General features: G+C 36.1%; 1 protein-coding gene across 3 annotated transcripts in view; it reads right to left on the bottom strand.

The window, feature by feature from the left end:
• LOC131413228 (ubiquitin-conjugating enzyme E2 E2) overlaps positions 1-25525 on the bottom strand; it is a 339406-nt gene that overhangs the window by 26854 nt on the left and 287027 nt on the right. For 2 of the 3 annotated variants that reach the window (XM_058553848.1, XM_058553853.1), the window contains exon 5: positions 18923-19070. In XM_058553848.1, coding sequence (XP_058409831.1) covers positions 18923-19070 — 148 coding nt within the window. Of the gene's footprint in view, positions 1-8730; positions 10015-18922; positions 19071-25525 lie in introns of those variants that run through there. The other variant, XM_058553859.1, reaches the window with a different exon arrangement.

Genomic DNA, 25525 nt, shown 5'->3' with positions numbered 1-25525 from the left:
AAAAATTTTAAATTATTTACTAACTCTTAAAAGTTCAAACAATAAAACAAATATAAAAGTACATCATGAAAATCCTTCTCTCCTACCTTACACTTTCAAATTCCAACTCCCCAGAGGGTAACTGCTTTTTAACATTTTGGTATGTATATTTCCACACATTTTCTATGCATTTATAGTCAAATACATACGTGTGAGGGTCTTCACGTATGTGTATGGCCAGTTTTATTTTATTTTTATTAGATCAAACTACATAATATTGTGGATTTTCCTTTTTCTCTTTTTCACGGCTGCATAGCATCTATTTAACCATTCCCTAATGATGCACATTAAGAACTTTTCCAGAGTTTTGCTATTATAAAGAATGCTGTGCAGAATTCCTTGTACATATATCTATAAGCACTTATGAGTATTTTTACAGGATGGATTCCTAGAAGTGAGACTGCTGGTCAGAATTTATGTGCATTCTACATTTTGATAGGTACCTCTAAATTGTCCTCCAAAAACGTACTAATCTATATTCCTACAGTGTATAAATGTGCCCTTCCCTACAGCCCCCCCTCCATATAGGATGTTATTAATCTTTTGATTTTTGTCAATCCAGTGATTAAAAAGAGAAATCTCATTTTAGTTGGTATTTACTAGAGTCTGAACATCTTTTCCTATGTTTCTTGGTCATATTTAGTTGTTCTGTGAATTGCTTGCTTAGATCATTTTCCCATTTTTTTCCTGAGTTGTTGGTTTTTTCCTTGATGATTTATAGTTCTTCCTCTACTAAGGATATTAACTCTCTGCCTATTGTATATGTGCAAGACTGCTTTCTGTTAACCATTTATGATGTTTTTGCCACATAGAATTTAAAATTTTTTATGTAGTCAAATCTGTTGATTTTTTTTCTTTATGCCTTTTGGGTTTTTATCTTGATTATAAAGGCCTTTCTCCAATCCCAAACTTTACAATGTTCATAAGCTTTGGTATGTCTTACTGAAAATATATTTTTTAAATATATTTTTTAAATATCTTACTGATATTTAAATATCTGATTTTTAAATATCTTACTGAAAATATATTTTTTAAATATATTTTCACTGGGTATAGAGTTCTTGCTTGACAGTTTTTCCTTTAGTACTTAAAAGACGTAGTTCAACTGTCTTCTGGTTTGCATAGTCTCCGAACAGATTTTTTTTCCCATTCTTACATTTGCTTCTCTGTAATAATATGACCATTTTTTCCCCATAGTTGCTTTTAAACATTTCTCTTTACCACTCGTTAGCAATTTGATATGATGTGCCTGTGTGTGGTTTTTTTCACATTTCTTCTGCTTGGGGTTCATCAAGATTCTTAGAATGTGTGTTCAAGGTTCTAATCAAATTTTGGAAAAATATCAACCAATATTTAGTCTAATTCTAACATCTACATCTGTTCTGGGTCAGTTTTGAGTGAGTGGTTATACTCCTTATCATGTGTCATGTTTTCCTTGCTTCTTTGCATGCTGGTAATCTTTGGCTGGATGCCAGACATTGTGGATTTTACCTTGTTGGGTGCCAGATATTTTTGTATTATAAATATTCTTGAGCTTTATTCTTGAAGACAGTTTGATTCTGTCAAGTTTTGCTTTTCTGATTAGGTAGGTGGGCTGAAGCAGTGCTTAGTCTAGGGCTAATTATTTTCCACAACTGAGGCAAGACCTTCCTGTGTATCCAATGTCCCATGAATTACGAATCTTTCCAGTCTGGCCAGGGGGAAAAGGCACTGTTCCGTTTAATCTTTTAGGATCGTTCTTGTGGTATAAGACCTAAACTTAAGGTTCAATATTATGTGCTGTTTTGACACCTTGGGAAAATCTGGAAGGCCTCAAATGGCCTAATCACAAATTCCCCTCATGACTCTGCTCCCACGGATAAGGGACCCTAGACAAATAATCCTCCTTTATCATGGGCACCAGGAACAGTTCCTGCTTATCACTGAGCAGTGGACTTCAGTTTCCCGCCAGCCTGTGGAATTATTCAAACAAGTCAATCACATCTTCCTGCAGGAATCAGGGAGCACTCTACCCTCTTGAGACTACAAAGTCTGTCTCCCACAGCCCTTGGTTGTTCACTCTGTTCTTGAGTGCAATCCCCATTTGCCCTGCATGGTGTGTGATGTCCTCTCCCCCAGGCTAACAATATATGGGACTACAAACTGTTATCAATCTCATCTGTCCAGTGTTGAGTGCTGTGTGTTTGGCCACTCCCCATCACCCTATGGTGGGAATCCATCCCCTGCCAACGTGGCAAAGAGGAGGTGAACAAAAGAGTTCGTTCCCCAGACTTGGGTAGTTTCCTTGCATGCATGTGTTCATCAGTACTCTGATGAATACTCAAGCAGTACCTTCTACAGATCTCTGGGATTCTCTCAATCTGTGCAGCTCTCTCCTCTCTGTACTCTGTCTTGTGAACACTGCTTCAGTTTCCCTGGACTGAGTTCTGTTTGTTCAACTTAGAGAGTCTGCTGAAATCCACCTGGGTTACCCTTCTAGCACCACGGCCTGAAATTTTCACAGGGCAGTAATCTAGGGTTCACTTCGTTTGCTTCCCATGTATCAGGGATCACTGTCCTTCGCTGCCTGAATCCAGTGTCTTGAAAACCATTGTATTATATATTTTGTTTGTCTTTTGGTTGTTTCAGGTAGGAGGGCAAATCCAGTCGCTGTTACTGGAAGTGGAAGTTCCTCCCATTATTTCTTCAAATATTTTTTTCTTTCCTGATTCCCTTTTCTGGGACACCAGTCACAAGAATGTTAGCTAGCTTGACACTGTCCCATAGTTCACCGAAGCTTTGTACATTTTATTTTTTTAGGCTTTTATTTCTCTTGCTTTATTATGGATAGTTTCTATTACTATGTTCAACTTCACCAATCCTTTCTTATACTATATCTGATCTGCTGTTACTCCCATCCAATGTACTTTTTATGTCAGATATTGTATGTTTTATTTCTAGAAGTTTCATTGCCATCTTTTTAACATTTTCCGTGTTTCTTTTCATCAGCTTTGTGTTTCCCTGTACCTTCGTAAGCATACGGAATTTATTTATAATAGCTGTTTTAGTCTTCTTGCCTACTAATTCCAGCATCTCTGCCATTTCTGGGTCTGGTTCTATGGATTAATTTTCCTTCTGGTTATGGGTTCTATTTTCCTGCTTTTAAAATGCCCAGTAATATTTTACTGCATGTACAACACTGTGAATTTTACCTTGTTGGAATTTGTGGTATTCCCTTAAACAATGTTATACTTTGTTCTAGCACATATTTATTTAGAAAAAGTTTGATCCTTTTGAGCTTGCTTTTAAACTTTGCTAGGGCAGGTACAGGGTAGCCTTTAGTGCAGAGCTAATTTACCCCTACTATTAAGGCAATTTCTTCTGAGTACTGCACGATTTCCTGTCTATTGTGAGGTCTTTCCACTCATAGAGAGCCTTGTGTGAGCTCCAGGAATTATTCAACCTACTCCTTTGTGGAGGTTCTTTCCTTGGCCCCAGGTGGCTTATTGTGATAAATGCACAAAGCCAAATTTAGCTGAAGACTCCATGGGATCCCTTTTCAGATCTCTGGAGCTTTCTCTCTGTGCAATCCCTTTTCTTTGGGTCTCTGCCCCACAAACACAAGCCATCTTGGTCTTCCCAAACTCCTATCTCTGTCTTCTCAACTCAGTGAGATAGCTGGGCTCTTGCTTTGGCTTCTTCCTCTCTGTACTGCAGCCTGGAAACTGCCTCTAGGCAGTAAGCTGGGGCAACTATAGAATTCACTCCATTTGTTTCTCTTCTCTCAGCGATTGTAGTCCTGGGCTGCCTGTTGTCCGATGTCTAGTTTTCTACTTGTTTAAGGTAGGAGTGTAAATCTGGTTCCTGTTATTTCTTCATGGCCAGAAGCAGAAGTCCACTCTGATATATTTTAAAAACATAACAAACAACCCAGATAATAAAATATATCTAGTTCAGTAATTAAACTTACATAAACCTTACTACCAATAGCTAGGTTTCACTCCCACCTTAACTAGACATAGTCTATGATCTTCAGGAGTTTGTCATTCAATATAATATCCTGACATATTTTAAGTTGTGTTTAGACCTGAGACTTACATCTTATACAAGGTAAGAGGAAAGGAACACTAAGGGTGGGAGTAAAGGTTAAAAAAGGCTTGGGCTTCAAATAAGGCAGTTTCCCAGGGAGTTCTGTGGTCAGATGGGGTTGTATGAGGGCATACAGTTGGTGCATTATGGGTGCCGGGAATAAAGAAGCAGACTTATACTTCATTTTATAGATAACAGAGGATAATGCTAAACATTTAAATTACCTACATTATAAAGATAAGAGCCTAATGCAAATTGAAATCATTAAGTCAAGTTTGACTTGTAATTCATTCTTCCTATTAGTTTTACTTCTAGAAAGTAAATTCTGTCACATATGAAACTCCAAACTCACAAAACTATGAAGAAGCCATTTAAAGATTTTATGGAAGTAATGAAATTGCTTTTTTATACATCTCAAAGGCCAGGACATCAGACCTTGCAGAGCTAATATGGGCGTTCAGTTCAATACATTCCATATAACCATACTCATAGCCTTCAAAGTATTTACAGAGGTCTATACATATCACTTTATTTTTACAATAATGCTGTAGGGTAGTCAGGGCTGGAAGTACTGTCTTCAATTCACAAATGAGGGCACTGATTTATCTAGTGAGTGAGAGAGCTGGGCAACACCCTAGTTTTCCTGATATCTTTATTTATTTATTTTCTGAGGAAGATCAGCCCTGAGCTAACATCCATGCCAATCCTCCTCTTTTTGCTGAGGAAGACTGGCCCTGGGCTAACATCTGTGCCCATCTTCCTCCACTTTTATATGGGACGCTGCCACAGCATGGCATGACAAGTGGTGCATCGGTGCATGCCCGGGATCCGAACCTGGGCCGCCAGCAGCGGAGGGTGCACTTAACCACTATGCCACAGGTCTGGCCCGTGACATCTTGAAAACTCAGTATAATTTGGCTCCTTTGACTTAATCTTTTTTAACATGGCAAAGTATAACCTTCACTGTGTCCATGATCTATCTGACATTGGTGAGTCTCGCAAGGGGTATCATAGGTTTGCTGAAAAGACGCATGCAAAGGTATGTCACTATGACTTAGAGAAGTCAGGCATAAATGCAGTGAAGATCAGGGCAACAGCTTAGAGCTAAACAATATAAACCAGTTTACACTATGGACCAATTCCAGTGTTTTCATTTAAAATCCTGCCATCCATACACAGGACAAAGAAATTTAGAACATCAAAATGAGATTATTGTGCTATGCGCATGATACTGCTTTGGCAATGCTACTTACAGAGCATAGGACTTTATATTTAATATATTTCCCAAAGTAGATTAAAAAAAGAAACTGCTTAACTGGAGAAAGAGGCCATAGCATTAAGAAGGTATGTACTGGCTGAGAATGGCAACAACTCCAACATTTTGCACAGTGTTCAGCCATATTTTCAGAGTTGACACCATACCCCTTCGAGACTTGATGAGGACATTCCTGCCCCGGCACACCAGAAGAACAAGTTACCACTTGGCACATGAAGTGAAAAGGAATATTCCAAGGTTATACTACACCAATAGACACTAGAAGGTAAGTCAAATGGTTATAGAGATAATGATAAATAAAACTCTTTTATAATAAAAACAAATCAAAAAGATAGTTTGGATTTCCTTCTTTTTTTAAACATTTTACTGAGTGAAAGAAAGGTTAAAAGAAGTTAAGAGTTAAGAGAGCAGCAGGTGACCAACAAGGATAAAAAAAGAGAAGCAGCAGCAGAAAAACCAAGAGGCTGGCAATATAGATAAAAGAGAAAAGACCAGCTAATAGGAAAAGGGAGAAAGAAGAAGGACGACTAACCAAGGATACATACACCACAAAGCTCTGTCCTAAAGAAATAAATATGGGCCGGCCCACTTCACTTTGCCATGGCTCCAGCTCAGTGATTCTTATAGAGGGTAGGGAAACACTTCAGGCTTGAGGGAGGAGTCAAACCAGAGCCTGGGGTGAAGGTGGAGTTTGTGCATATGTACTCTGAAAACACATACAATAGATCAATTGCTTTTATATTACAAACTGCAGGCAGTAAAGTACAACAGAGTCCCTGGAGACAGGTCAAAGATGAGTAACGAAGTACTGTAGGGTCACAAAAGGCTGAGAAATGTAGCTTTATATGAAGTTCTAGTATCTCTCTCTTTCAAAAGATGATGTGGTTTATACTACTTTTCGGATAACCTCTGATGTGGTCCATTCTTTTTCTTAATTGCTTTTTCTATGAGGATTCCTGAAAGAGGCAGTCTTTAGAAAGCAGTAATGAACAAGCTGATGTGAGAACGTAAGCAAAAGCTCCATGGTTCACGCTGCTTTGGCTACTTCTATTGCAGGCAGAAGGAGAGTCGAACGCTTCACCTTAAGGTATCACTCTTCCCTCCAGTTTTCACACCTGGTCCCGTAGGACATCAGACAACTACTAACAAAGTACAGAAAAGCTTCATTAACAGATCCTCTGATTCCTTAAAAGTCAGTGTGGTCACAGAGGGGCCTCCTCAGTGGTGTGTGGGTGGTGTCAGTGGTCTCAGAAGGTGGTACTCCCTGAAAGGAGAATATGACAGCCACATGGGGAATTGTACTGAGACAGAAAAGAGATCAGGGCACCGTGGCCTCTAGGCTGAGGGATCCTTCTGAGTGCAGGGTGGGCAGTCAACATCCTGGAGGGTGTTTTACACGCTGTTGTAAGATTTTAAAAGTGTATTTACTTTTTAAATTTACATAAAGTAAAATCCATGATACGTTATCAACCAGGCACAGGTGTTTTCTGATAATAAATATCATTAGAATAATTCTATTTACCAATAACAAGCCTACCGTGTTAATAAACCACCACATTATGGATATAGACTGAATGAGGACGGTTTAAATGCAAAATAAATTAAGCAACAAAGAAATAGCACTTCGAGTTTCAAATGCAGCACATAGTGAAGATTTAAGAGAATCAGACCATAGTCAGCTACTTAATAATCTCATCATTTCTACATATTTTAAGTGGCAGAAAAGACACCTGTGGCAAATCCCTGCCTGGGAATAACACCTGAAACCTTTCTGTTTGTGTGGAGACCAAGAGACTACAGAACAGTTGGACAACAGACACAGGAAAAATAAGTCTTGTTGTTGGAATGAAACTGCTTAGCAAAGCCTGGCACAGTTATGTCTCTCCTGACAGAAGCTGTAAATAAACCCAAATAGTGAGTTATGAAATGTGCTCCTTGAACCTACCTCAAGCAAAAAATTTAATCTCTTATTTACATGCCTCACTTTGCCAAACAGGAGTCAAATGATTTGCAATAAAATACATATGCTCAATAAAATAATTATAACAGAAACAGAATAATCTAAGTCAAAATAAAAAGTATGGATAGAAGTACAGGAAAGAAGCATGTATAATTAGCAAGTATACTAATTATAAGGGTTAATGTAGTTATTGCAACCGAGCATTAATTAGTGCTGTGCTACCTGAAGGCCAAAGTAAAAAAAAAAAAAAAAATGTGACTATAGAAGGAAAAAGGACTAATTTTAAAGAGTTACAAACTTATTACTGGTCCTAAACTATAAAAAATGAAAAAAACACTGGGAGAGGTTATCTAGGGGAATAGGAAAGATCTTTGACCCAAAATATCCAATTCTTGCATAATTCCTTCCCTATCATTAAAAAAAACCTTTTTACTCTAGAATTAGGAGAATTAATCTGAGTCCTTATTCACCACTGTAATCTTTGTTATCTTTTAATTATCTTCATTTAATAAAGAAAAGTTAATTAAAATCTAGACTAAATGTTCTTGACTCTTTAGGAATTCCTCAAGTGAGGGAAAGATAGTCTTTGAATCATTCCTTGGGTAAATAGTTGTAAGTAAAAGACATATTCCCATGTGAGCAAACAATGGCGTTCATTTATATTTATATTTTAATTCCTTATTTGTGTTTTCAGGGTCTTTCATTGACAAGGACAGAACACATAGCTTCCACAGCTTTACCCAATTCCCTAAAGAGCATCAGATGCCAAAGATTTGAAGATAATTTAGGAGGAGAAAAACACCTCAAATACAGACAATTGACTAAATCTTAACACTAAGAAAGACATTCATTAATTAATTTTAATGGAGGAAGACCGGTTTTGAGAGAATGTAGAAATTGACAAGTACTGATCTAGACCACCCTATCATTTCCTTAGAGTTTCTCTAAACAAAAAATAGATCATTGGTGATTTCTAAAATGGAAAACCCCAAAATGACATTTTCTAAAAAGTAAACTGAAGAGAATTTTCATCATAAGTTAATATATACAGCAGCTTTTTAATGAGATCAACTTCCAAACCAATAAATTAAAGGTTATCATTGTACAGATAGCAATAGACTTTATAACACAAAATTTGTAGCAACAGCTACTCCATGTCTAGATTTATATTAATTAAGGGGCAATAAAACATGCATAGGGAAATGCTAAGTAGTAGAAGTAGGTCAAAACCAGGGCTAAAAGTTGAGGTCACTGTGTCTAAATTTACACCAGGATTATAATGAGACAAACTTAATTGAAAAATATACTTTGTTGAGTCCTACCAAATTTGAGTTTGCAGAGCAGAGCCTCAAATGAAAATTAAATACTTATTTTTAAAGGATAGAAAAATTTAATAAGCATGTATTATTTTTAGGAAAAAAACAATAATGATATTTCCATTTTGAAAAAAAGAAAAAGCCCATACAGATACATTATCAACGAGTATACCTGGAATCCTTTTTGTTCACCTTAAGATATCTTCCCTGCAATGTGAAAACTATGAATATACACATGGCCCTCATTCCCCAAATGCAACTCCCACACATAAATCAAGGACTTCTTTGCTTAGTTACAGTAACTGTAAATCACCTTTCCAGAGAACTAAACAAGCAAATAAAAACCTCCCCAAACAGTAATCTTTCACTTAAAAACTTTTACCAAATTGGACACAGACTATTTTGAACTCAGAAATGATTAATCCCAACTCTAAACTATCCACAATATTTTGAATATGAATCCACTGAAAGGATGCATTCTCTGCAGGCACGGAACCATTCTGAATGAGGTTAAAGTTAAAATACACCAGCCCTATCAGACCTTTGCCTAGAGAAAACATGAACATATTCCTCAGGTAAATGTATTCTCTTACTAAGTACCAGGGGTGGCTGGCGCTCCTATGTGCCTTTGCTCCAGTGAAGCAGGGTTATTCATTCATGCACTGTAGCTGAGTGCTCTTTTCTGGAGTTTTTCTTATAAAAATCTAATGCTAGCATCCAAAGCTAGATAAACTATAAAGACATCTCCTCTAGGTCTCCATTTGTCCTAATTTCCTTTATGTATTTGAATTAGACTGTGTATGAACATGTTTCCATCATGGGAGCCAGTCTGGACAAGAAAGCTAGTCACTGGATGGAGTACATGTGTGGCCACAATGCTCTGAATAAAAGGTGGTGCACCTCACTGGTGTGAATAGTTGCCCCAGAACGTACTGCCTACACCTACCTAGAGGCATACAGCGGAATAGGCTTTAGTAGGCTGGCCTAGGCACTCGAGTATCACAAACAATATGACTTATTTGGGGAAATGCCCTCAGAGGCGAGGCAGTGCTGAACTACGGGGGGGAAAAAACCCTGGTATTTTCAAGAAAAGACAAATGGGAGCATTCATTATTCAAATTTATAAACGCTTCATTTGGCAACAGGTTTCTCCATAGGATACTCTTAAGCAGAAAGTTCTTCGAAAACATCTAAATTATTTTGATTTATAATTTTTTTCCAGGAACACACTTGTCATGGAAAGAAATATGCCTGTAGTTTAAAGGAACTCCCAGACTGCTTATATGCAAATTCTTCACCAATATGACAGAGCCAAAAATTCAACACCCATAATAAGCATTAGGCTTCAGGATCTCCTAAGGGACAAATATAAAGAGAAGAAAAAAAGAAAGAAGTTACTGTTCTTGTGTAGGAATAATTAGTCTGACATTTTAGAGGCATCTTTTTTTTTTTAAGATAAGAATTATTTTGAGTATTGTTACTGACAGCATCTTGCCCAGGCCAGATATAGAATGGAAGGCTGAGTTAGAAAGTAAGGAAAAACAAAGATAATTGCTTAGTTGTTTAGGGCTCCCAACTCAGACATTGGTAGGATTACATTAATTCTTCAAATTTTCATAATTATGACATTTCTCCCAAGACACAATACGATCTCAAATATCCAGATTAAAAAGGCAAAATGTTATCCAATCATCTGGATATTTTGTCTACACAAGTGAATTTCTGGGCAATTAGAGGGGTTATTATTATGTTGTTTCAAAACTCTGTAATTTCCTTATTAAAACACTCCTGTGCATTGTTATGACTTCAAATATGTATGATTTAAATATGTTGTTTAAATAATTTATCTTAATTTCTCCTTAAAAAATCAAGACCTCAGTGGCCTACCTCCACAGCAACACATACTGCACCCTTCAGTAACAAATATTAATAATAATTCTGATGCAGAAACTTATTCTGAAATTTACTATATTATCTCTTTTAAAAAGAGTTGCCATGATAAAGGAAACCCGGAACAAAATGAAAAGGCAACCCACCAACTGGGAGAAAATATTTGCATATCATATATCTGACAAGCGGTTACTCTCCAAAGAACTCACACAACTCAACAACAAAAAAACAAACAACTCGATCAAACAATGGGCAGAGGGTATGAACAGACATTTTTCCAAAGAAGATATATAGATGGCCAATAGGCACATGAAAAGACGTTCAACATCACTAATCATCAGGGAAATGCAAATCAAAACTACACTGAGATATCACCTTACACCCGTTAGAATGGCTATAATCACCAAAACAAAAAACAACAAATGTTGGACAGAATGTGGAGAGAAGGCAACCCTCATACACTGCTAGTGGGAATGCAAACTGGTGCAGCCACTTTAGAAAACAGTATGGAGATTTCTCAAAAAATTAAAAATAGAAATACCATACGACCCAGCTATACCACTACTGGGTATTTATCCAAAGAACCTGAAATCAACAATTCAAAGAGACTTATGCACCCCTATGTTCACTGCAGTATTATTCCCATAGTCAAGACGTGGAAGCAACCCAAGTGCCCATAAACCGATGAATGGATAAAGAAGATGTGGTATATTTATACACCGAAATACTACTCAGCCATAAAAAAAGACAAAATCATCCCATTTGCAACAACATGGATGGACCTTGAGGGTATTATGTTAAGCGAAATAAGCCAGACAGAGAAAGACAAACACCATATGATTTTACTCATATGTAGAAGATAAACTAACACATGGACAAAGAGAACAGATTAGTGGTTACCAGAGGGGAAGGGGGTTGGGGGCTGGGCATAAGGGGTAAAGGAGCACATATATATGGTGACTGACAAATAATAATGTACAACTGAAATTTCACAATGTTATAAACTGTTATGACCTCATAAAATAAAATAAAATAAAACAAAAAAGAGTTGCCATGAAAATTAATGGTGTAAAGCAATATTCTCTGAGACTATTTAGCCTGGCTAAAGAAAGTCCTTGTTAACCTGTAAAAATACCTAAACCCTAAATAAAGGTTAAGTTTTGAAGCTGGGTGAGGGATACATTACGGTTCATTATAATCATTCTATCTACTTTTGTGAATGTGAAAAACCCACTTCATCCCTTTCCTTGGTAAAGCAGAGTCTATAGGCCACCTAGTTTAAACATTTTACTAACATTTCCTATATGTACTTAAAAGTCTTAGGTCTTCACTCACTTAAAATTCCCTACAGTTCATTAAAAAATTACTCCTCAGGCTGACCTTCTCTTAATTATACTGAATTAGTGAGATTTTACTGTACATGCTATTATAGGACACACCAATCACAATCCTACAAAGATGAGTGGACAACTCTGTAATAGTCAAAAAGAAACAGTAAAGGAATTACAGGTTGCCACCCTCGAGATTCATCCTCCTCCTTTAAGAATACTGGTAGTGCAGCTATTCCCTGGTTCAGAGTTAAGAAACAAGTGAGAAAAAGAAACAAGAGGATGATAAACACAAGGTTGTATCTTCTTCTTTACCAAATGGGAGCAATTTCTCCAATGGCCCTTTTCTGTAGGTAAGACACAAGGGTGCAACTTTACAGACACAAATGCATCCCATATATCAGCAAATATAGTATAGTTTAGTTTTTACCATCTTTAAAAGAATCAAACCTAGCAAGGAGATATATTTAACTATATATTATATATTTAACTATATATTTAATATATTTATATATTTTGTAGGCTAGCATTTCTGGACAATGATCTATCAAAAAATAATAAACAGCTAATGCTCTTTTTAACCTAGGCAAATTGGATGTTCAGGAAAGATATCAAACTGATGGCTATGTTAAATAAAGATTTGCCTACACAAAGAAGAATTACCAAGGGCTAATTAGGACACTTGCCTTGTCATGGAGTCATTTCTCACCTACATACTGAAGCCACCAATCCTTTCTTGGCAATTCTTTGACTGAAAGAGGAATGCTTTTTACTTGTTTCACTACACGGTAATCCAAAATCTAAACCCATGATCAGGTACTTTTAGCTTTCCTTTCTCATTCTATGTTTCCTAGAAAATCATTCTTTGATAAAGTGCTACATACAATTGGATCTTTCAGTTTACATTATTCTATACCAGTATCCCTTATAAGACAACTAAAGAGTTTCTTTTTACAGAATGACAAGATAGGGAAACAATTCTTTTAATAGCATTTAAAACTCACATTTATAAACATATAGGTCAAGAAGAATATCTCAGAATTGCTATTTTCTGTTTTTTTTTTTTTTTAAAAAAACCGAATTTATCATGGTACAGAATCACCTCTGTGAAACTTCTTTAATTCACAAAACAGAAATGTTCTTCTCTTTAATGGTGTGTACTCCCTGACTTTATTCATCTTTCTTAATGAATCCTCTGTTTTTCTAGAACCTCCACACCATGGATAGCATATTTCCAAATGGATCTGAGTAAGCCTATAAGAACTTGTGGAGGCAAGAGGGGGCAGTGTTCCAGGATTCTACAGATAATACTGAGCTAGAACCCAAAGTCCTTTATACATTTTTTGGACCTTATTTACTCTCCTGGTATTTAAAATATCAAGTAGATTGACTAACTACATATAACTACAGCTTTCCTTTTCTTTGTATAAGGTATCAGAGAAGTTAAATGGCTATAAATTATATAGTCTATCTACATTCATATTTGGAAGTATCGATTAGAACGATTTTTGGAATTTAGCATGTAACATTCTAGAAGAGAAGCCAATTCTTCACAAATAAAGAAAACAGCTTGAAGTTAGCTATATGATGTATCATGTACTTCTACTTTGTAAGTTTCTCACTTAAAAAAAAATTCATAGCCATCAGAAGAACCCTGATGTATACGAAGACATCTGTAACATCTGTTCCAGAAAAATAAAAAAACTTTTTTGAATTCTTGGTAAAATAGTCTACTTTGAAAACAGGTAGGCTTATCATTTCTATAACTTTACATGAATTTCAGTTAAAGAAATTGTTCTTTGCCAATTCTTAGGTGTATTAGAATGGAATACGTAGAAGCAAGGTTCACGTTGCTCGAGTAAGAAATGGAATCCTCAAATTCCATTTATGTACCTTTCATCAGTGTAAACAGTGTAAATAATCACAAACAGTATAAATAATCTACACAAATACACCTGTGTTGAAATAATTAATCCTATTTTATGGTCCCTACCCCCTAGCAGTCATTATCAATTATAAAATTTTAATATTTAGTAACATAATTTACTATCTAATCATAACCAGGTCAAAGACAAGCAATTAATAACAATCAAAGTTAAAGTAGCTGAGACAGTTTATGGATAAGGATTGTATTAATTGTTTAAAAAACGGGCCCTAAGAGATCTGAAACAAAGGGCTGTGATGTTGGAGAAGGAGGAAGAAGCCCTTCTCCGACCTTTTATAGAACACTATAAAAAAGCCACTGGGAGCAAATTCCTCTTTCCATTTGCTCAGTCCATTTGAGAAGAATAAAGCTCTTACCAATGAAGCTGCAGCTGTGCTCACCCTCAGCTTAATCACTGTGTAAGGCTGAGGGTTAATTAGCTGCCATTCTTAGCTCTATTTGTTGTTCTAATAAAGATTTGCATAAATCTAAGACTGGGAGTAACTGATACTTGATTTTTACTTGGAAGGTGATGGAGGACGGGGAAGAACTCATCCATCCTGAGTGTTGATGTTGGTGGGTATGCTTAGAGCGTTTTCATTTGACCCGGCCTATACAGTTCCACCTGTTTGAAGACAAAGATTTCACGATTGTTTATGAATGCAGGACCCTGCTGGCTCACGCTGCACCATGATGCAGACTGTAGTTTGAGGGCAGATGACAGGGGAACGAAATACACAGGGTGAGGGTCAGAGCTCAAATGATTCCCTCACAGAGCAAAAGAACCAAGTCACACACCTTTTATAGATTACACTGCTGGTATAACTAATCTTTGGGAACTAAAAAAAATCTTTATTATGAAAAAGTTCAACCATATTCAAAAGTGGACAGAACAGTATAATGAACCCTCATGTACTCATCACTCAGATTCAACAACTGTAATGGTCAATCTGATACCTTCCACATATCTACCTACTTCCAATCTTTCTGGATTACTCTTAAGCAAATCCCAGATATCAAAGAATTTTATTTGCAAATAGTTCATTATGTATCTCTAAAAGGTAAGGACACAGAAAAAATTCATAATCACAATTCATTTTATTATGCCTAAAAATTTCTGGCGATACTTCCTCAATACCAAATGCTCAGTTTTCAAATTTCCAATTATCTCGTAAGAGTCATACATTTTTGGGGAATTTTTTTAATGATACCATATCAGAACTAGATGTAGAATGAAATAAGCTCTTGACCCTTTAGAAAGCAACAGTAGTAGAGTCAGAAAGTAGAATTGAGAATAATAAAATAATGCCAGATGATATGCAGATGTATATACTTTTCAGAAAAAGAAAGGGGAAAAAAAGGTTAAAAATATTTCTGGACATTCTTCTGTAAATAAAGCATCTGGTACAGCAAAACTGTTGACCTCTTTGTTTTATCTCATAATTGTCAGTGCTCTCTGGATAGTTCATTTTGTATGAGGGAGAATTATTCATAGGTCTGAAGACCATAATATAGGCATATTTTAAGTAATGGATTTCATATAAAGAATATGATAAAGCATCTGAGAGTTTTAAAAAACAACTACAAAACATCAAAAACAAACTTCAGAAGATGAAATCAAATAAAAGAGCTTAAATTTTGTATATGCTTGAGAACAGAGTATTTACAAGTAAGAGCATTCTATGAAAAATGGAAATTTGCTTAGCACTCTAAACTTCAGCAATTCGTGGATTAAATCATGTTCACCAAGCAGGACTAAACTCAGAGAATCTGAGATGCTGGTGCTGAGCTTTTGAGTTTATCATCCTGTACTCCTCTCTGCTGCCACTCTGTTCCCCAACAGTGTGTCACAGCCAAACTCTGGCAGCCAGGTAATGTCTAACAAATACAAGTGCTATGTCAGGCTCAGTAAACACCACTGGGAAGTGTGAACAGCCCTATTAAGGTCAGCAGTTAGACCTCCCTAGACCACTGCTCTGGGAAGAGAATGATTATCACTGGTGCACCCAACAACTGGCTGATAACTCTTAGACACTTGCCACCTGAGAGATAATTCCCCCCAAAAGATAATAAATACAACAGGCATTACTAATTCAGGATTAGGCTTTTGTCAGATTATGAAATCCAAGAGTGTCAGTGCCGAGGCAGTGGTGCTGGAGATTATTCAACGCTATCGTCTCTCAGTGAAATTCAACTGAGTAGGTATTTATCAGCCATCTAATATATGCCCATTCAGAGTCCTAAATACTCTGGGAAATAATGTCAACAACAATCCATTACTGTTTACAAAGAGCTTTCACATACATCATCTCATTTTAAACTCACAGGAATCCTGTGATTTAGGTAGGGTTGATGATAATCTCCGTTTTATAAAAGAAACTAAAGCTGAGGAAAGTTAAGTGACCAGTAAAGGTCACACTGATAAACAGTGGAGCTGGTTTTTAAGTCTACATCTGTCAACTATAAATATCACGCAATAAGGATGTGTAGCCCCACCTTGAAACACATAACATTTGTTTCCGAATAGACCAAAAATTTTTGAAAGAGACAAATGTAAATCATGAGAAAAGTATGAAAAGGATAAAAAAATCAGTTTATATAAAGATAAGAGCGAGAAAGCATTTTCAAACTTAGTTAAATCTATACCCTTATGCCAAGGCCTACTTCTGGGCTGATAGCATTTCTGATGTTAAACAGCTCTACAGATTCAGTATAGGAAAATCTTATCTATTCATATCCTATCAAACTCTCATTTGTGATAATTTGAAGACAGGAAGATTGAAGTTTAACTTAAATCTAGAAGGAAAAATCTACACAGATTGGAAGTGTACTAGAAAACAGTGTAAAGTAAATCCATTAAACAAAAGAATGGACGTTCTGACTTATTTAAGATAAATAACTCTTTAAAATTCTAGAAGTGTGAACATACATATAAATGATGTGCCAACTGGGAAACTTTTTTAAAATACATGTTAAAGTATGAATATTTAGTTTGTTAGCATGTATGTTACAAATACTTTATTTTTATATCAGACAGGCTATCTCTAGTTGGTGAAATTTAAGGAACATTATTATCTTTTTAAAATTTTTTGTTTATTGCAGTAAGATTGGTTTATAATATTGTATAAATTTCAGGTGTACATCATTATGCTTCTATTTCTGCATAGATTACATCATGTTCACTACCCAAATACTAATTACAACCCATCACCACACACATGTGCTGAATGATCCCTTTCACCCTCCTCCCTCCCCCCTTCCCCTCTGGTAACCACCAATCCAATCTCTGTCTCTATGTGTCTGTTTGTTGTTATTATCTACTACCTAATGAGTGAGATCATACGGTATTTGACCTTCTCCCTCTGACTTATTTCACTTTGCATAATACCCTCAATGTGCACCCATGTTGTCACAAATGGCTGGATTTCATCGTTTCTTATGGCTGAGTAGTATACATGGGATTGAAATAGAAATAATGAGGTTGAAAGAACAAAGTATTTGTCATTCAGTTTTATTTATTTATTTATTTTAAATGTTAATTTTTATTTTTTATTTATTTTTTCCCCCAAAGCCCCAGTAGATAGTTGTATGTCATAGCTGCACATCCTTCTAGTTGCTGTATGTGGGACGCGGCCTCAGCATGGCCAGAGAAGCCGTGCATCGGTGCGTGCCCGGGGTTCTGAACCCCGGCTGCCAGCAGCGGAGCGCACACACTTAACCACTAAGCCATGGGGCCGGCCCTGTCATTCAGTTTTAAATTAGTGCAGCATTAATGAACTTTGCTATCTGGGGTGAAGTATGAATTAATTTAAAAACTATTTCATAAGGATCTCACACAATTTTATTTTCTTTTTGATGTTAAAAGCATTAATTAGTTATATATATATTCTAAATACATACGATTTAAATTCTATTTTTATATTTCTTCACTAAAAAGTTTTTATTACTGAAAAATAATAAAAATTAAAAAGATTATAATTTCTTCATGGTTCATAAACCAGCCAGGAGCCTAAGAGAGACCCCAATTCCTACTTGTCATTTCTCTCTTGTCTAAACGTTTACTTATCTAGTGAATAGAGTTTATTCCTGAACATGGAAGATGGGATCTCATGAAATATTGACTACTAATTAAATAAAGAAGAATTTCTCACTGAGAAACCAATGAAAACCCAAGTTACCTTTGGATTTCTGTATTTTCCAAAATAAACCCAAATATGTAAAAAACTGGCAGTTGGTTTATCTTTTAGTTAAAAGAAGCTGGTCAAAGACACATAATCATACATCTAGGATCACAGAGAAAGTAAAAACTTTCAGCATTAAGCACACTAGCAAGCCACAAAGGCATGGCCATAAACTCCCTCTAGTTTTCCTGGAAGTTGTATTTCCTTGTTTATTTTTTGGGTATTTCCTAGTTCAAGACCATTCAGCTTTTTTGTTCTAATAGCTTGTAAGGATGCACAGTTATTAAGATGTCAAAAAGGTCACATCTGTGTAGTGTTGCCTGGTTGTTATCAGATTTTAATAGCCCACATTTCTCAAACTAACATCTTCTGGTGGGCATCTAATTAAAGATTAAGGTATTAAATTTGAATTATTATTATTATTTGGCAGCAGAATGCAATGCATTCTTTAAATGCATTTCCTCATCTAAAATGATTTTTCATTAATTTTTATCATACTATGCTTTTTCCTTGTTGGCAAATAACAGGCCTGAAAAAGACTAATGACAAGACTCAATTTAAAAAGAAAACAGTTACATACTATGAAAATTTAAAATCAATGATAAGGGCCGGCCCCGTGACTTGGTGGTCAAGTGCGCGCGCTGCGCTGCTGGTGGCCTGGGTTCGGATCCGGGCGTGCACTGACGCACCGCTTCTCCGGCCATGCTGAGGCCGCGTCCCACATACAGCAACTAGAAGGCTGTGCAGCTATGACATACAACTATCTACTGGGGCTTTGGGAGAAAAAGTAAATAAATAAAATTTTTAAATCAATGATAATAATAATAGTGGTGGTGGTGGTGGTGGCAGCGGTGGTAGCAGTAGAGTAAACAATTTACTAAGGTCTGACATATTAAGTTTTGAATAGCTCCAATTCTGTACTGGATTTCAAGTCTCTTACCAGGGTTGCAATCTGTAAGCAGTGAGCAGATGGAGAGGAGAACTTTAGAAATGGTTAGTGCTGGACTCCAGTTGTCCTTTAGGATGTCCAGACAGATCACACCTTGGCTGTTAATATTACAGTGATAGATTCTTGTTCGGAAGGTAACCTAGAAGAAAATGTAAAATTGTTATAAACAGATATACCTTTTATTAGACAAAATCATCCAGGGGTCAGTGGTTGAATCATATACTTAATGTTTCTTTAGGTACACGAGAGGAGTCAATAAACAAAATCATTATTCTAGAATTTGTCATTCTGGGCACAGAGAACTAAACTTCAACAGCAAAATCATGACATTCTGCTTTTGATGAAGAGTTCTATCATTTAATTAATGTTCTGGGGACTGAATTTACTCTGGGTACAAGTGTAGAAATATTCATACAAGGAAAAAGAACTTTGACCTTTAAAAAAATTTCAAAGAAAAACATTTTCAAAAATAAAAATTTCAAAGGAAACTTTTGTTAGATTCCAGTTGCTTGAAGGAATTTTGTACATTTATAAAATTCAAAAAAGCATGGGAATACTACAAAAAAGAAATATTATTCTATGTCATGGTTTAAAAACACTAACTAAGGCGCATATGTAAATAATACACCTAGTTCACAGAAAAACTATAATTTACAAACTTTTTCATCTTTAAATTCTATATTTTGAATGTAATATCAGTGCAGTCTATCTCTTTCCTATGATAGCTAGATCACCACCGCACCCTGCTTAGGTATAATTTTGAAACATGCTTATAACATTTTTAAAGAACTTTGATTGAAAAAGTTAAGTCCAAATCAGTTTTATAACTCTGATAAAACTGTTTTACAAAAGTCTTATGTAAGCAACAATAAGATTTTAACACTATTATTAACATCATGTTTATAAATGTTCTCAAATATATCAGTTGAAATATAAAACACCTTGGTGTTCCAAAGATCAGTCTTCTGGTACTCTAAGTTCAAAATGGCTCTGAACCAAGAAATACACGCATGGTAGCTCTTTGTAGGTGTTGCCATCCCACCAGAGCATCCAGCATCCACTCAAACATCAGTTATTTAATTCATATGATATCAAGTCTCAGAGAAGGCAGAACCATCTTCTACACTGTTGAACAACATGGTACCGTTCTCAGGCTTGGATTAGTACTCCTAATAAGAACTTCCCTTCCAGCAACACGCCAGACCAGATCACCTCAACATCCCTCCCTATACACACACATCCCAAACACCTAGAAATGCTGAAGAAAACATAGCTAACATCCATTAAAATGCATAGGCTGAATTTTCAAAGGGAATCCCTAGAGGTGAGAATTGAAAACCAAAAATTACAGTAAGCACATGAGCTGACAATGCAGCTGCCCGGGAGTGAGGCTTGGAAAGAAGGAGGTGAAGGATAGTAGTCTGTCTTAATAAAATGGAGGCTTGGGTTTTGATGCCCTCATGGAGAAAGAAGAAGAAACCTTAGCTCTGTATGTCGCAAGGGGTTGGAATTGAGAGCCCTTACATAAATTAGGATACTTGAGCAGCTAGTCTTTCAGTAAACAGAAGGACTTGAAAAGATAATGCTTTATGGGAGAGACAGCAGACACCAGAGAAAGCCTGGGCTCTGTAGTGGGGAGAAAAGTGTTTCCTGAAAATTTTAAATCCTGGGCACATATACTATGCACATGTTAACTAAAAAAGAGCTTAAATGACTATAGTATTACTATCAGATCAAATATACACTTAAGGCAAAAAGCACTTAAGGCCAAAATGAACAAAGAGGATCAATGCATTATGATGAAATGAAAAATTCATCAGGAAAATATAACAATTCTGAATCTGTTGTACCTAACAATATAGCCAAAAATATTAACAGTAAAAACTGGCAGAATTATAAGGAGAAAATGACACATCTACAAAGAGGGACATTTTCACTACAGTAACTGATAGGGCAACCACACCAAAACATAGTAAGGACACTGAAAATATGAACAACCAAATTAACAAAATCAAGGTACTAAATGAAGGTAAAATTCCACTCAGTAATTAAAGAATACATATTTTTTTCCAAGAACATAAGAAACATTTATAAAAATTGATCACATGCTAAGCTATAAAGGAAGCTTAACATATTTCAAAGAATTATTAAGACCACAAAGATCCCCCATCGTATGTTTGGAAACTGAAAAACACGTTTTCTAATAATTCTTGGATCAAAGAAAAAAAATCAACTATATTTATAACTGAATGACAATGAAAATGTTGGGTTTCCAGCACCAAAACTTGTGATTTGGCTAAAATAGCTGGAAAGGAGAAATCTACAGATTCAAATGCAAGTATTAGAAAGGAAGAAAGACATTTAATGAGGTAAGTGTCCAATTAAAGAAGGAAAACGAATAATAGAGTAAATCTCAATGAAAGTAGAAAACAAATAAAGACATGAGCAGAAGCTAATGAAATAGAGAATACCTAATAATATTAAAATTCTGCAGAGAAGTCATAGTGCCTATCCCTTTAAGCGCTAGATGAAAAGACAAAATATTTTTATGATCCAATGTAAATGATGAGTGGCTTTTATATATAATGATATTTTAAAAACCTATCAAATATTGATTGGCTACTCCAAGCCAGTTAATCCTCAAAACAACACAAGAAGGGGAGTAGTATTATTGTATCCACTCTAAAAATAAAGTAATTCTAACTACATGGGGTGATGGATGTTAACTAAACTTACTGTGGTACTCATTTCCTAATGTATACATATATCAAATCATTATGTCATACATCTAAAACTAATACAATGTTATATATGTCAATTATGTCTCAATAAAAGTGGAAAAAAATTTTAAAAATAAAGAAAGAAACTGAGGCACAGAAAGGTTAAAAACTGGCTCATAGTCCCACAGCTGGTAAGTGCTGGAGTCAGAATTTGAACACAATTTTGTTGATGGAAAAGCCCAGGCTCTCCTACTCAGCCTCAATGCCTCTTTTTTTTTTATGTTTTAATTTTGAGATAATTACAGATTCAGAGAGGTTGTAAAAAATAATACAGACAGATCACACATACCCTTCACCCAATTTCCCCTAATGGTAACATCTTGCATAACTATAGTATAACATCACAGGAAAGTGACATGGATACAGTCCATTGAACATTTCTCTATATAACCAATTTTACATGCACTCATGTATATATGTGTTTCTATGCAATTTTATCGTGTAGATTTATGTGACCACCACCACAGTCAAAATACAGAACAGTTCCATCACAGACATTCTTTGTGCTGCTCTTTAACAGCCAGTTACCTTCCCCCTTTCCTCCTTTCTTAATTCTCAACCACCACCACTCTGTTCTACATCTCTATAATTTTGTCATTTCAAGAATGCCATATAAATAGAATTATACAGGATGTAACTTCTGAAATTGGCTCTTTTCACCCTGCATAATTCCCTTGAGATCCATGTAAGTCGTTGCACGTACTAATAGTCTGTTCCTTCTTATTGCTGAGTAGTATTCCATGGTATGGATGTACCAGCTTGTTTAACCATTCACCCACTGAAGGACAAATGGATTGTTTCCAGTTCTTAGCTATTACAAATAAAGCTGCAATGAACATCTGTGTGAGTGTTTCTGTGTGAACATAAGTTTTTATTTCTCTAGGATAAATGCCCAAGAGTGCAACTGTTGGGTTGTATGGTAAGCTCATATTTAGTTTTTTTTTTTTTTTTTTGACAGATCAAAAACTGTCTTTATTGTTGTTATACTTCTGAAGAATTATAGATAGAAAATATTGTGGTTTTTGGAGATGAGGTAAGTGACTTGAATCTGTTCAGTTTAGTTATAATTGAGATGAAACTTAGCATTTCTGATACTTAGTTCAACTGCCATACTTTTTTCCAGGGCGGTTGTACCATTCTATATTCCCACCAGCAGTGTGATCCAGTTTCTCTGCATCCTGTCGGCATTTAGTGTTATCACTACGCTTTATTTTAGCCATTCTGAGTTTAGCCATTCAAAGCATGAGTTTGCAAAGAATCTTGTGGAGTTTTTGGACAGAGAATGTTTTACAATACTGATAAAAAGGATCGACTTTGGTGATGCTCGTCAACTTCTGTCCTGACAAGAGTTCATGAATAAATCACACTGAATTAAACAGGTAGGTTGATTGTTCCCACACGTTCTAATACTACGGACTTCCACAAATACCACCTTTCGAAGGTGGAAAAAATTCATGATCCCAGAGTTTTAAGAAGTGTCACACATTTACCTATTAAAATGTAAGCCATGACCTCCTCGGGGTTCCCTCATCAAATTCCTGTTTCTATTACCACACTCGCCACAGGATCTCCTCACCAAACCGTGAATTACTCATAAAAGTACTTTCTTTCAACTGATGTCCTATGCAGTGGTTGGCACATAGAAAGAGCCCACCGTTCACTGAGCAAATGCTAACATGTCAGAGGCTAGTGCTCAAACAGACAACTACCTCTCTGAGGGGTTGTAACATCTTACTATTCTATAGGTAAGAGAGCATTTTAGAACCACAACTTATAGTAGACTAAAAGCTGGAAAACTGTGGAGAATATCCTGAGGAAGCAGGAGATATTTTTTAATATCTTTCTGCCTCATAATGTTACTTTACTAAATTGTCCTATAGATTAAGATATTATTTCAAAAGAGATTTCATACAGGTTAAGCCAATAATAAAAAATAAATATTTAGTAAGCACTCAATATATGCCAGGCACTCCAACATAAAAATTTTTATTGTTGCTATTCCTATTTAAATACTGTGTGGCCTGGACAGATCAGCAAAAGTGTTTCACGATCAAGGCAAAAATTTGCTAATAAAAGTTCTTAAAACAGCCAGCATTCTCTTTCAGATCCTATCAACAAACCTAGGGGAAATGAGAGAAGAATACATGCAAACTGATAAGGAATTGTCTGCAGTCCCTAGCCATTAGTGATGCAGAAATAGAAAATGATGTTTCGAACACTGACAAATATCCAAGGATTTGCAACTGTTAGAGGAGGTTTTAGAGGCTGAGGAAGCACCCTCCTCCCACCTTCACCCCACAGAAGACTGCTCTGATCTCTGACCCAATTTTCTAGAAAGCCCATCATGTTATCTTGCACAGGGGGCTGGGGAGCAGTACATCCTTCACTTCACCCTCCTGACAAAGAACCAAGTGATAAAAAATGACCATAAACAAAATTCAGTTCCATTGCAGGGGTTATACTCACTGAGTTCTGTGTATTACACAACCTACACCTGCATTTGCATTTATTGCTGTATTTGAAGCACAGCTCAATACTGATGTTTACAATGATAGCTATCATTCCTCAAGGAAGGGTAAAATTATATTGAGAATACTGTTTTCAAAGGCAAGGAAGATATCATATTTCAGAACATTTACCAAATATTAAGGAAATTTTAAAAACATGATTCGGATATAGTGATACAGAAAACTTATTGATCCAGAATACCTAATTCCCAGATGACTCTGAATAAGAAGGGTTTTAATTTACGTGTGATACATAAACACCCGCACAGGCATGTGCGGGTGTATATGTCTGGTGGACAGAATAATGCCCTATCCCCTCAAAGATGTCCACATCCTAATCCCTGCAACCTGTGAATATGTTACCATACATGGTAAAAGAGACTCTGCAGTTGTGAACAAGCTAAGGATCTTGAGAAGGGGTGACTATCCTGGATTATCTGGGTGGGCTTGATATAATCACAAGGGCCTTATAAGAGGGAGGCAGGAGATCAGTAGGGGATGTGATGACGACGGAAGCAAGAGGTCAGAGTGATGTGAGGAAGGAGCCATGAGCCAAGGAAAGCAGCCTCTAGAAGCTGGAAAAGGCAAAGAAATGGATTTCCCCCTGAAACCTCTAGAAGGAATGCAGCCCTGCTGACAGCTTGATTCCAGAACTGTAACATAAGAAATTCATACCGTTTTAAGCCACCAGGTTTGCATTAATCTATTACAGTAGCAATAGGAAACCAATACAACATGTACTTATATTTCCCAGTTGCCTTCTTACTTATTTTAAAAGGTACCTTAAATGTAGCCATTCTATTTCTGTACTTCACAGAATCACCTCTCCTTAAAAATAATTTTAGAAAGAGTTAACAAAATTCTTTATGTTGACTATAGCATAAAAGAATGCTACTTAGTAGTGAATAATCTAGGATAAGCCACTTTGCTACTCGGAGCCTCTGTTTCCTGATAGAATGAGAGACTTAAACTAGATTACCTCTAACCATTCTAGTTCCAAGATCCAAGAGATGTATTGTGAGGATAATACATGGTTTTGGGAGTTAGCTGGACTTGGGCTGGAATCTTGACTTTGGACAAATCAACTTAGCTCATCTCTGAGATTCAGTATCCTCGTTTGAAAAATGGGGAAAATAATAGCTATACCCATAGTCACTGTGAAGACTGAAGTATACAAAAAGTTCTAACACCATGCCTGGCACCCACCAGGAATTCAAGCATTGTTAGTCTCCCTTACCCTCTTCACATCTCCTAGTTTTACAAGATTATTTCAGAATGCAGCCTGGGAATAAATATGTGTTTTTAAT

This window comes from Diceros bicornis, chromosome 2 (assembly GCF_020826845.1).
Source record: "Diceros bicornis minor isolate mBicDic1 chromosome 2, mDicBic1.mat.cur, whole genome shotgun sequence".
Lineage (NCBI taxonomy): Eukaryota > Metazoa > Chordata > Mammalia > Perissodactyla > Rhinocerotidae > Diceros > Diceros bicornis.
Note: the sequence above shows the minus strand (reverse complement) of the source record. Positions and strands in the feature narration are given on the sequence as shown.